Source organism: Varanus komodoensis, unplaced genomic scaffold (genome assembly GCF_004798865.1).
Source record: "Varanus komodoensis strain SLA01 unplaced genomic scaffold, ASM479886v1 scaffold3, whole genome shotgun sequence".
NCBI classification, from domain to species: Eukaryota; Metazoa; Chordata; class Lepidosauria; order Squamata; family Varanidae; genus Varanus; species Varanus komodoensis.
In genome coordinates this window covers 19,821,102-19,834,030 of record NW_025335761.1, presented here as the reverse complement: position 1 = coordinate 19,834,030, position 12,929 = coordinate 19,821,102, and the positions used below count along the sequence as shown (strand labels likewise).

Genomic DNA, 12,929 nt, shown 5'->3' with positions numbered 1-12,929 from the left:
ACATGACACCCATCCAACTGAAACTGAACCCTAATGAGACAGGCTCTTGAGTGGGTGGTTTTTGCATCCCACATATAGGTAATTTATCTGTTCTGGGTGGGATTCCACTCCATATCCAACAACAGGTGTGTAGGGTGGGGATGCTGTTGGATACATCTGTTGCCATTGAAACTGAAATAGTGCTACTGGGAAAGAACCCCTATTATCAGCTTGGTATAACATTTACCACCATTCCTGGATAGGGATCCACGCACTGGCAACCTCATGACTGTGGAGTGTTTTTGCCAGCTGGGAGAGCTGCCTCCTTGCCTGGGCGCTTTCCCTGTGGCTGCTATTACAAGCTACGCTTGGCTCCGTTAATGAGTGCTATTTTACTGTTTTTAGAATTTCTATTTTTGAGGTTATTGTATTTAGCACGATTTTGTGAACCAACTTGAGCTTTGTTTCCCGGGACGCAAAAGAAATCCGAAATACAGACAATTATTTCATACAGCTGTTCACGGCACAGCAGTCCTGGCCTTCGTTAACGGTGCCATTAAAATCATCCACGGAGCCCCGCGACCTCTGGCCGCGGCTCAAGCGTGGGGGCACGTCCAGTCGTGCCCACCTGCTCCGAGAGCGCCGGGCACGTTTGCCGCCAGCGAGCTCGGGCCGGGCGAGCTGAGCAAGCCGCGCCGCGCGTGCCTGCAGAGGGGCGAGCCGGCGGGGTCGGCCGCAGCCGCAGCGTGGTGAGGCGCCCGCCCGCCCGCCTTCCCCCTGGGGGGAGGGCAGCCCCTCCTTCCCGCAGGAGCGCGGCGGTCACGCCGTCGATCGCCCCCTTCGTCCCCGCCGGCGTCGTGTGCCCCCCTTCCTCTTTTCCGTTTCGCGGTTTGGCCTGCCTGGGCCACCATAGCCGCAGCGGAATCTGGCTGGCTGGGATCTGTCAGAGCGAGCCCTGCGCCAGAAGGAACACACAATCGCAGCAGGCAGGGCTGGAGCGTGTGAGCCGCCGCCGCCGCCGCCGCATTAATAGTAGTCGCCAGCCTGGAACTTGGCAAGAGGAAACAGCTGAGCGTGAACGAGGAGGGGAGAGGAGGGGAGGGGGCAGCGGAGACCCCGCAGCCCTCCCTCTCTGGGAGGGGGCCGGGCTGGAAGAGGGGCTGGCCGCCTACTCCGCGCGGACGCTCCGGCTACTTTCAGCAGCCCCTTTGCTGTCAACTTGCAGGCTGTAGCGAAATGGACCAACGCTGAACAGTAAAGCCGGCCCTTTTGCTGGGCTCTCCCTGCCGCCCTCCTGCCCCCGCCCCGCTTCGCTAGCCTTGCTTGAAAAAAAATTCAAACCTGCAAGAGGAACTCCCGACCTCCCCCGTACTTTGAATGCTCTCGCTGCCTCCTTCTCCCTCTCCTCCATCGCCGCCACCGCCGCCCGCTTGCAAAGCAACGATACCCCGGGAAGGAAGGAAGGAAGGAAGGAAGGAAGGCGGCGGCGGAAGAAAAGGGCGCCTTTGGCTCCTACGGGGGCTTTTTAAAAAGGGGTGGGGGAGGTAGCTGCATGGACGTGCACTGCGGGGAGGGAGAGAGTCGTTTTAATCCGCTGTCTTTTCCTCCACAAAGCGCCGCTGCCTCTTCACCAAGGTAACAAATCTTGAGCCGTACCGTGGTTACCTCTTTTCGTAAAAGGTCATTTCGTTGCTTTATTGTAGCAAACTGTCCTGACGGGTTGAATTTGTTCCCCGACTTCTCTGCGTCCTCACGGTAACGCTGCTTCAAAACGCTTTGGCAGAAAAGGAAAAACGGTGTGTTATCTATTAGCACCTGGGCGACTCGGGCATTGCTCGCCTCTTCTCATTTGTGGGCAGAAAGATTTTTCTATTTATTCTTTTGTAATCGCAAACTTCTGTTGGAACATCTGTGTAGGCTTCCTTTTCCAACCCTCTTATCAGTCGAGGTGTGGAAGGTTTGGAGGCTCCTGCCTCTGATAATCTTAGCTGATTGCGATTTTCTTGATAAGTATGAGATGACTGTTTGAAAGGGTATATAATTTTAGACTTGCAAAAATACTCAGTAAATTGCAATATGAATTTTGACATCATCTAAAATGTCAGTGATATCTATTCCATGTTTACTCATTGCTTATGCATCTGACTTCTGTGTTTTAACACTGTAATTTAAATACCAGAACCATGTATAATGCATTGTTACTCCACTCAGTGCCTGTGTGGACTCCTAATTCTGCTAATTCTCCTAACAGTACTGGACTTCTAATTCTACTGTGAAGTCTCCTGTATTAATCTCTTTAATGACAGCTGAATGCTAAGATTGCTCTAAGGCAAGGTTTGGGCCATAACTTTAAACGGTGACATTTATAGTGAAGTGACAATTTCAGCCATCTTCCTCTCCATTAAATTGTCTACTTCTTAAAACTGTTCTCACTTGCCTATTTGGAGTGCGGGGGGGGGGGGATTTTCTGCAAGACCAGATGATATTCAGGGATCTTTGATACAGATTGTCTGTCATTTATTCTCTATTAGATATAAAGTGAAGATACACTTGAAGATGTAGCACTGCCTTATGTTGGGCTTTTTCCCTCTCTTTCATCTCCCAAAGGTCCATATTGATCTGTGTCTTCTGAACTGACAAAGGAAGAATCTGGAATAGTCATAACACAAAAGCTTAAAACAACTGTGCCCTGAAGCGGGAGCCTTATGATGAAGTGAACAGGGAGGGTTTGGAAACTGGAGTCTCCTGAGAGAAATGTGAAACGCAGCAAGGCCAGACCCTGAACTTCTCTGGCTTGGTGGTGGTGGAGAGGGTTTGAGAGGGGGGCGGCACTTCCCCCCCCAACAAGGCTATGATGTCTGTTGAAGGCTCTACAATTACAAGTCGGATAAAGAACCTGCTTCGATCTCCCTCTATCAAACTGCGAAGGAGCAAAGCAGGGAACAAGCGAGAAGACATCAGTACTAAGGTGAGTTATGGAATTGAGCATCTGAGTTTCTGTAGCCTACTGAAGGCTTCACTTTTGGCAGAGTGCTTGGCTGTTTTGGGAAATGTGGCATGAATGGTGGCTCATAAATCGCTTGGGGGGCTGTGGGGGGGTGCTGGTTGCTGCCTCTGCCACCTTCTTGAACAGTATGTAACACAACTGGAAAGACAGCCTTGCTGTTTGAATGTGCCTGAAAGTTGCTCATCTAACTGGAAGGTACTTCAGGGTACATTGGAGCTGGATAAGTATGATGGCAATGCAAGCTTGCATATCTTTACTCATAAGTAAGTCCCATTAAGTTCAATGAGACTTACTTCCAGGTGAGTCTAGTTGATGCTTCTCAGAGCAATTGATATTAAAAGGAGGAAAGTAAGGGAGGGGTATGTGACTGCTTGGTTAAAAGAAATCATCTATTTACCTTTTGGATTAGCTGAAGTAACAGGTGAATGATGCCCTAGTGTTTCTCAAGAGATTCAGCCTTTCTTTCTACAGCTTATTTTATTTGACACATTACTGATGATTAATTTTAATTAACAGGATTTAAAGTCTCAAGAAATTAAGCCTTAAGATATTTCTGCCATAGTTGTGTGCATCTCTTCCCCACGCAACTTTTTTTTCTTTCCTTTTTGGAGCTGCTTTATCTAGTAATGGTTTTATGGTCAGGGATTTTCTGCTTTGTGGCATCTTCCTTAGCATGTTGTCCTGAGATTAATGTAGGGCAGAGACAGCCATGACTGTTTTCCTTCAAAAGATAATCTTGTTTAATATGTGCTGTCAGTAAAAGAGAGAACCAGCTTGGCTATATTGAATGATAATTTAAATAGGGGACTGGAAGCCTAGATTTGCCATTGCCCAATTGCATGTCAATGGGGAAGACAAGTCTCATACAAAAGTGCCTCAGTTTCAGTATCTGTAATTGCACCTAATTACATTGTTAGTGATAAAAGCTTGCTTAAAGCACTTTGTACAGTTTGGATAGATATACTGGCTTGCATTCAGTCTTTGTCTTATTTAAATAGGGCTAACATGGGATACAACCCATAGAACTATTTTGCCTCTTCCTCTTAGAGCTAATAGTGATTGACTTGCTGGGGAGATAGTACAACTCCTTGGTTCATTCTGCTATACCTTGTAATTGTCTGCAAAATAATCAGAATTAGGATGAGTTTGAACTTCATTTAGAATCTTCTTAGTTGGGAAGGAATGCTCAAATGTGTGCAAACTAAGCATGCAGAGTCACTTTGTTTGTTTGATATACTGAATGTTTTAAATGCAGCTTCTTGCATTGCTCTAGGCTTTGATGAGTAAGGCATCAGTTGAATTTGAGATTGGTCAGGAATATGCTGTGCCGGGTAATTGTGAATGGGAGCACATGGCACAGGAAGGCTGTGAACAGAATCTCTCCTAGTTCTGCCCATATTCCCTTCTTAACAAGAACTGTCACTGGAGATAGATTATATCCCCTGTCTTAACTATACAAAGGGGAGCATAACACCATAGTGAATGGATGAAGTTTCATTGCAAAGAAGGGAGTCCTTGAGGAAAGCTGTGAAATGTGCTGCATCTTCCTGGCTGCTAGAGGGTTTGCCAGCTCTGATTCCCACAACCATTAAGATTAAACATTAGTTCTTTAAAAATTGAAGAATTCAGGTTTTATGAGATCAACACAGTATGTTTATAAAGTTAGAAATTCACATGAAGATCATGAGAAACTTCTTGTATTGTTCAGTAAAACGATGATGAGAAATGTCTTTAGAAAGGTATGCATATATCCTGCATTTCAGGCTTACAACTTTGATGGCTCTCACAACAGTAAGTGTTTCTTCAGCTCTGATTTTCAAATGTCTAATCAAGTGTAAACATGTGGTAAAATTGTCTTCACTGGACAATACAGACAAGTTTTTATCTGGCTTTTAGCAAGTTTTTATATGCACTCCATATTAAATGATTGTATGAATATGCCCATTATTTTCCTCGATTCTATAATGGAACTTTAATGCTGTGCTTAATCTATAATCCCTGATTAATTTACTGACAATTACTTGCTCTAGGGAGGTGATGGGGAAGGATCTGAAGGAGCAAAAACACCTTATTCTGTGAAAGAATCTTGGAATTCTTTCTGGTTCTGACTCTCTGAAGCTTAGTGGTAAAGGGAGTACATACTGCTTTCAGTTCCAACAGGGAAACTTTCTTGTGGGACAAGGTGCGATTTTCACTTAGTTGGAAAACATGGGTCTTGACTAGACTTCAGACTGCAGGTGAGGCTAATGTAGTAAATGTTCCTCCTTATATAAAAACAGATGGTCTGGAGAGAAGCCTGGACTAGAACATCACTTCTCTCACATGTGCTAGTTTTCTGTAGGTAGGGATTGCAATTTTGATGCAGAAGAGCATTAAATATGCTAGCCTATTTCTTTGGGGTGAAGTCAAGTCCAGATACAGGTTTTCTACCTTCAGGAGAAGAGCTGCTGGAGACTATAGAAGCTGATATGGAGTCCTGAACAGCACAATTATTTTTTCTTAATTCACTCCCTTGTCATGTAAAATGGCTAACTCTCTGAGCACTGTTAGCTTGATGGAAATGAAAATCATGTCAAAATAAATCTGCGATATAGAAACAGAGTGAATCAGAAGGGGTCTCCCAGGCCATCTAGTCACCCCTGGCTCCAGCCAGTTCCAGACATGCCTACCATGTGCATGCCGAGCCTGTCCTTGAACACCTTCACCGATGGGACTTCAACCACCTCCCATGGAAGCCCATTCAATACCCTAAGGGTCCTAACTGTCAGGAAGTACTTCCTGGCTTCCAAACTGAACCTTGGTTTCCTGAGCTTTGCTCCATTGGAACACGTCCTGTCCTCCTCTGCAGGGGAAAACAGGGATTGACACACCTCTGTGTGACACCCGCTTGCATATCTCAGCCCAGAGGGAACAACAGAAAAGTGCAAATGCAGCCACCATTTTCAAAGCTCTCAATTGTGGCTGGAATTCTCTCACAGGGTAGGAAAATTAAATATTTCTAAGGGAATGAGACTGAACCTCTTTAACTTACTGTAGGCAAAGTTCCATATGGTCACCTTCTCCAGTGTGGTGTCCTGCAGGTCTGTTGGACTGCAACTTCTATCGTATTCAATCAGCATGTGAGGCAACAAGCTGTCTCACTGAAGGTACAATATCCAGATTGTCCTCCTGGGCTTGTGTATTGTAAATAGATAAAAAGCACTCATTCTTTAGTTAGACAATCTTCCCTGGTGGCCAGATAGTCAAAGTCAAGTGAAGTGGGGACTGCTTTTGAGCAGGGTGGGAATTAAGTGCCTGTGTCTTTATCTGGAAAAGGAACAGAAGTTGATGAGGCCAATGCCTAATTTCAGTTTTAAAGAGAGAAGGCGCTTTTCTTTTTAGTTTGAAGGATGCCTTGCAGGCTTGGCTGAGTGCATTTGACTCAGCTTTAGACCTGGTAACTGAGTGTGTATGTGTGTGTTTTCGCTTGGTGTCCAAGTGCGCTGCTGTGTTTAGAGAAGGATGCTGAGCTGCTTCTTAATTAATGACCAGGGCTGCGGTGGCCAACTTCCTGGCTGGTGTGGTGCCTTCTTTGTCTTCAAGTGGCTTTTTTGGAAGAGGATTAGAGAAACCTGTTTGGGGGTCTGAGGGAGGCAGAGAAGAAAGATTGGAAGAGGCCCGCATTTCTGAGAGTGGGATAAGTAGGACTCTTCTAACGACTCTTTGGTGAAAACAGTAATGTTTGCAGGAGGGTGTGACTCCCGCTTGGACAAATACAAGAAATGGATGTTGGTTGGAGTGACTGCTTCTAACTTAATTACAAAGCCTACAAACATGTTGCCCGTAAAAGCACAATCATAAGCATGTTTAAATGGAGAAAGGGACTGCAATTCCAACGTGCAGTGCTTTTTTCTATCTATTAAGCTTATTTCTATGCTTAATATTGCACACCATGATTCCTAACTTATTGTTGTGTCGGTAGATTGGGACTTGATAGAATTTCTTGCAAGTCATGTTTTGGGGTATGATTTCAAAGTATGTGGAATTTAGGTGAGTGAAGCAGAAATAAGATTCATGGTAAGCTATGCAAGGCTGTTCTTAGATCCATTAAAAATACATAGCAAAAAGCATTGTTTATTGATGACTTTTACCATTATGTTGTGTGTGTCTCACCTATGCCAATAGGTTCCCTGCTGCATTTTTTAAAAGTGAGCAGGTTTGTGTCTTTTGGCATATCCGTCAGCTGGTACATCAGAGACAAGTTGATGGAACATAGCAACACAACAACTGTTCTAAGTATGATGAATTTGATTGTGTTTTCTACTAGCAAGGGGTATAGTTATCCCAACTACTGAAAAAATGAAATTTAAATAGTTGGAAGAGAAAATGGGGTATATTAAATGTTAATACTATCCCATTTAATTGTGGGGGAAGATTATAGACACCAGGATGACTTTTGTTAAAATAATTCCTTGACTATTTCAGTGCAGACATGCCACTCTTCGGAGTGAATAACCTGCATTTTTAACTTGGTAACTGAAGAATATGATGAGATGGGAACATACCTTAGAGAAATACATAGTTTATTATGTTAGTGAGAAACATAATCAGAAAGTCAGCCATCCTTCCTGTGAAGACAGAATACATTTAAATAAGTTGATTCTTTTTATTCTCTTAGTTCTGCCTTTTATATTCTGGTTTACGAGCACAGCAGGATGAGGTGGTAGGATGTGCTGTGCTACTTTAAATTACAAGTGAGTGATGCAGCTTTTGAATGCTTCCCTGTGAGAGAGGGGATGCCCTTACGGATGGTGTGTCAGGTTTTGTTTTGACATGGTAGGATTTTAGGTTTTTGGTAAAAGGTGGGGAATTTAAAAACTGTGTTCTGCCTAAACTGGCACAGTCCATTCTGCCATGTCTTTTTGCTGGATGTGCATCAGTAAGAGCATAATCCTCTAGATATTCCGACAGACAGAAGCATAGGTAGTTGCTGCAAGCTGCAGTTGTAGGCCTTTTTTTTGCCTAAACTTGCTTAGGCATGTAGTTTAAGAACACCATTCTGTGTGGCTGCCTGTAACCTTCTCAGCTCAGGATTATGGGCATCCAGTTGAGGATGGGAAATGCAAGGAGGTAAGGATTGCTTCTACACTTTTCCCACCCTGCAAAAGGCACAGGCGGCCAATTTCAGGGTCTATGTTTCTTGCCCCTGCTTGCAGGAGGAGGGGCTGAGGCACAGCCTGGATTCTTTCTATCCTGGTACAGTCTTGCTGGTCTCTTTCTACCACCTGGAATGCCCCCCCCACCCCGCTCCACAGTCACACTTGTGGCTTTGGCAAAACAACTGGCATAAAAAGAATTAGGTTCCTAGTTCCAAGTTTGGAACATGGAGCTGGGACCCTCGCCTGTCTTGCAGTTTTGTAGACTGTGTTGAGCAACCATAGAGCTATGCCATAAATAAGTCTGCTAGAACTCAGACTTATTCATTCAGTTACTCAGTCTCATATTTTTTAGAGTCCAGTGGTTATTAAGGTTGAAATGAGTTGAAAATGAAAGAAATCGTGGATAATTGGGACTGTTGATTCTTGGCCATGTAACCAGCAGTCACAGTCTTGGCTATGCAAATGGGTGAGTTCAGAATTCAAGTGCATAGCTTTGAGTCACCCAGAGAATCTCCACTATTAGGCAGCATGAAAATGAAATAAATAAATAGCTACTTATGGAGCATGAGAACATATTGAGTTGAAGGTTGTTTGGCTCTCTGTTTCTGAACAAGGAACAGGGGAAAAGGAAGAGCGTACATTAGACTGATGGATGGTTATATATAGTAAGGAAACGATACTGTGTGGTGTTCTCACACCATTTAATTGAGGGAAAATATATTTTCTTTCTCTGTACAATTAGATTCTCAATAAATTCACAAGTCTTAATTGAAAGGTTCTGTCTCCCAGAGGAATAGCTACTGTCACTAGACTGTTTTACCTTGGAAATAGGGTGGGTTGTAGCCCAAAGCTCAATATAAAAGCATTTTGAAAAGCTTTGCCTGGCATCTTTATTTGCTATTTTCATTCATAAATCAAGGGCTTCATCCTCCAGAGGAGGAGTGGGCAAGTCACATCTGACCCTTGGTCTACTTTAACATGGTCCATGGCACAATTTCCAAGTCCTCTCAAGCAATCAGTTTGAATCTCTAGCGAGAATGATCTGTCTTTTCCTGGGCAGCCTACTGAGCAGCAGGAGGGGAGAGGGAATGGGGTGGGTGGGTGATTCTGCTCCTTTCCACTTCTAGCATGTGGCCCTGCATAGCTTTTAGCAGATTGCTTCAAAAGGAAGGCAAGAATCCACATTCCTAATCTGGAGAAGTGGCCTGTGTGTGAAACATCTGTTTGGCCAAAAAGATAACCTGAGTGCAACTAAGGAAACGACTGGATTGGATCAAGGAGAATATGCTAAGGGTCTTGGAAATACAAAAGATTCCTTGAATATCTGTGGAGCTTTCAGACCTAATGAGCTGTGCTGACACAGATACTGTGTATACACTCGTATCTAAAACTCAGATAGTCTATTGGTGCCTTTTGGGATGAAAGCACTCCCTCACTGTTTTTATTTCAGTTATTTTCTTTGAGCTGCTGGGAATTATTATTCCTACCAGAAGAATGGGGCATTGTTCATTCTTCATGAGCATCATTTTCTGGGGGGCTTCACAAAGGCTGGAATTCTTCCTACTTTTCATTCAAAAGTTCAGTTTGCATTTCATCTGGCATTGGGGGAGGATTGCTCTCTGACTTGTGAGCTTTTTGTGTAGGATGCATTTTCGAGGCCGGGACAGTTTTAAAACAAGTGACTGTTGTACAGAAAGGACTGTACCATGGTGGTAACAGAACATATCAATGTTTTTTCAGGAATGCATACAGTCTCCTCCCAGTTGTAACAAGCATGGTGAATATAACTATAATCTCTTTTCGTGCTTTGGAGGACTAAGAATATTGTGCCTTTAGTCAATGTGCAGGTGATGAAGATGAAAATGATATTTGACTGGGCTGAAGCAATCCTTCAGTGTAACTTACTGTGGAGGAAAATAAATCAGGCAGACTCAAAAATCTTCATACAAAGGCCAGGCAAGGGCCATAATCACTAACAGCTTGGATGCAGAGAACATGAATAATGCACCCAAAGTGGGTCATCTGCCGCATGAACTGTATTGGTTGCAATAGTCTAGACATGATTGTATGCTTGAGCTGCTTATTTGGACAGTTGCTTGCAGCACTTCGGTTTTGCATTGTCTGTTATTCCTGGAAGTGTTGTTCAGAAAAGTGCGTGGCAATACACCTAGTGACCATGCATGCAAATCTTGCTGGTAGGCTGTGCTACTCTTGCCTTGTTTACTTATCACCGCTTTTACATTTTTTTAATGTTGTACTGGGATAAGGATACCCATAAGTGTAAAAGCTCATGCTTGGTCTTCACTTAGGCTTAAAAACGACGTAATTTCAGTACAACGCAACTTGCTTTGCTTTTATTCACACTAGGCTTCTTAGGATGCAGTCCAGTGACAGTTGGGTGCTATGCGGACTGTCACAGTCCAGCTTGGAGTCCAAGCTCTGACCTCGGAAATGCATCCTGAGGTTGGGCCTGGGCTCCCTGCTACGGAGCATCCTCCTCCTGCCCTTGTGCTTCACGTGGCTCTTTCCATGTCTGCTGCCACCCAGAAGTCACAGCTCTGACTTTGGAGGAGCGTGGGGGATACTCCAGAGGGTGGGGAAGGGAGGATGGAGGCTGTGCTGGGATACGAACAGGCCTGGGAATGCTTCAGCCCCACCTCTACATGAGCAGGGGAAAATGGCATATGCGGCTGAAATCAGCTGTTATGTCTTTGGTGGGGAGGAGGATGTATGGAGGCAACCCTTGCCTTTGCCCTCTTTCTGCCCTCTATTGGATGGTCATAATCCTTCAAGTTCAGAGGGTTGTAGGCAGTCACGTTGCATGGTGTCCTTCATGTCATTGACTGACTTGGCTTAATTCTCCTTCATTGGTTATTGTCACAGGATCCTGCCTGCCTGCTAGAAAGATTTATTTAAAGCAGAGAATTTAAAAAAGTATGTCAGGACTAGTTGAGTGCATCTCCTAGGACTAGTGAAGAAGAGGCTGTCACTCAGCAGCGGAATCTGAGGAGCATATAATTAAAAACATTTAAGACCAAGAATAAAAGTTTAAATATAACAGAAGCAGGAAGCCAGTTAGGGAGCTGAAGGCATGCTAAAAACGGGATAAAGGAATGGCAGAAAAACTGAATGACTTCTTTGTATCTGTACTCACTATGGAACATGTAGGGCAGGTATCTGGACCCAAGCGAATTTCTTGTGGAAAGGAAGTCTGGAAAAGTGAGGCAAACAAAATATAGGAATCTAAGTCTTACTGAGAAACTAAAAATCAATGAAATACCATCTGAACGATGATTAGTTGAAAATTTCTAAAGAACCCATGATACCCAATTATCTTGCGTTTTGATTGGATATACTCGTATTCTGCTTCTGAACATGGAGTTTCCATTTACCTATTACCTGTTGGTTATTAGCTAAAATGACATATCCATCAGCATCTGGGGTCTGCCATTTATATTTCACATCTGTGTCTGCACATTGCTTCAAGGAGCTCAGTAATGGGACCAAAGGGTTCCCTCTTTTTAGCTTTATATCAATGCTGACAGATAAGATAGACCGAGGAAAAATATCTTGCCTAAAGCTTACCAAGCATGTTTCATTGCTTAGCTAGAATCTGAATTGCCCATATTTTACACTGAACATATCAACCCCTACACATCACTTTTCATGTTATGAGCCATATAGGAATTACAGCTGAAAAGAGGGAGCTTTCTCCTTGTCAGTTATAATACCACTCCTGACAACTATTAAATTACAAGGTAGTCTCTCAGGCTGGTAAACCATAGATACTTCTACTAATGGGGGCCATCATGGGCTCAGTTTTGGACATAACCAGTTTTTGTCAATATTTCTTATTTGTCTACACTCCTGGAAAGATCTCTAAGTGGGAGAACCACATGGTTGTGAGGGATAAATTCCCTGTGCTTAACCATGTTAGTACATAGACATAGATCACCTATGATGATGAATAGCATTCTGGGGCTGCCTGCCCTATATGTTTTCTTAGTATATCTCTTTGCAAACACCACCTTTTAATCTAATTTCCATATCCACTTATAACAAGTCCATCAGCTTCTGTACTTCCAAAAAAAGTATTTTTATGGAAAATATATAAATATCAGATAAATTAGCTGTGCGTGCATATTTTTGCATGCATACATGTCAGTAGTGCTGATACACTGATCTTTTTTGTTTTTCACTTTAAAACACTTTTCTTGTATGTATTGACAGACAGAAAAGCTCTTGCATTTTAAATATGAGCTAGCCAAAATTTGTAGGCAATTTCAACTGCCACTGCAAAAATACTTTTTTCTGTGAATATTGTATGTGCTGATGTCATTCTCAATTTCAGAGTGGAAGATGAAAAATAGGATAGGAACTGCACGTGGTACTCCATTTTTTCTCACAGCAGATAAGAATCACAAAGTCTAAAAGAAGAGATGTCCACAAAAAGCTACTAATAGCGATCAGTTATGCTGCTGTTTTTCAGTCAAATCATCCCCGATGGTCTTCTGAACTCCATCAGCGAAGAATTAAAAAGTAGTGGCTTAATTTCATTGTGGACATTGTCATTTGAGTCACAGAATCTATACATTTTTCAGAGTGATGTCTGTCTGAATTAGAAACTCTTGCTCAAATGTTTGACTCTTACTGAATTTATGCACACATACATTGTGAATGGTAGCTCTTTATGCACAACATATTGCCATATCACCTGAACTTAATGCAGTGCAAAACTTTACTATGTTTGCATATTGTTCTTCCTGATTAAATTTAGGGTAATGTATGTGTGATTACCTGCCAGT

At 43.3% G+C, this 12,929-nt stretch overlaps 1 protein-coding gene across 5 annotated transcripts in view; it reads left to right on the top strand.

The window, feature by feature from the left end:
* The first annotated feature begins 1,079 nt into the window (after positions 1-1,079).
* The window catches only part of MAPKBP1 (mitogen-activated protein kinase binding protein 1), a 138,451-nt gene continuing 126,601 nt past the window's right edge, over positions 1,080-12,929 (top strand). The window contains exons 1-2 of one of the 5 annotated variants that reach the window (XM_044436370.1): positions 1,080-1,614; positions 2,587-2,947. In XM_044436370.1, coding sequence (XP_044292305.1) covers positions 2,831-2,947 — 117 coding nt within the window. In that variant the 5' untranslated portion in view covers positions 1,080-1,614; positions 2,587-2,830. The remainder of the gene's footprint in view (positions 1,615-2,586; positions 2,948-12,929) is intronic. The other 4 variants (XM_044436369.1, XM_044436366.1, XM_044436367.1 and 1 more) reach the window with 4 other exon arrangements.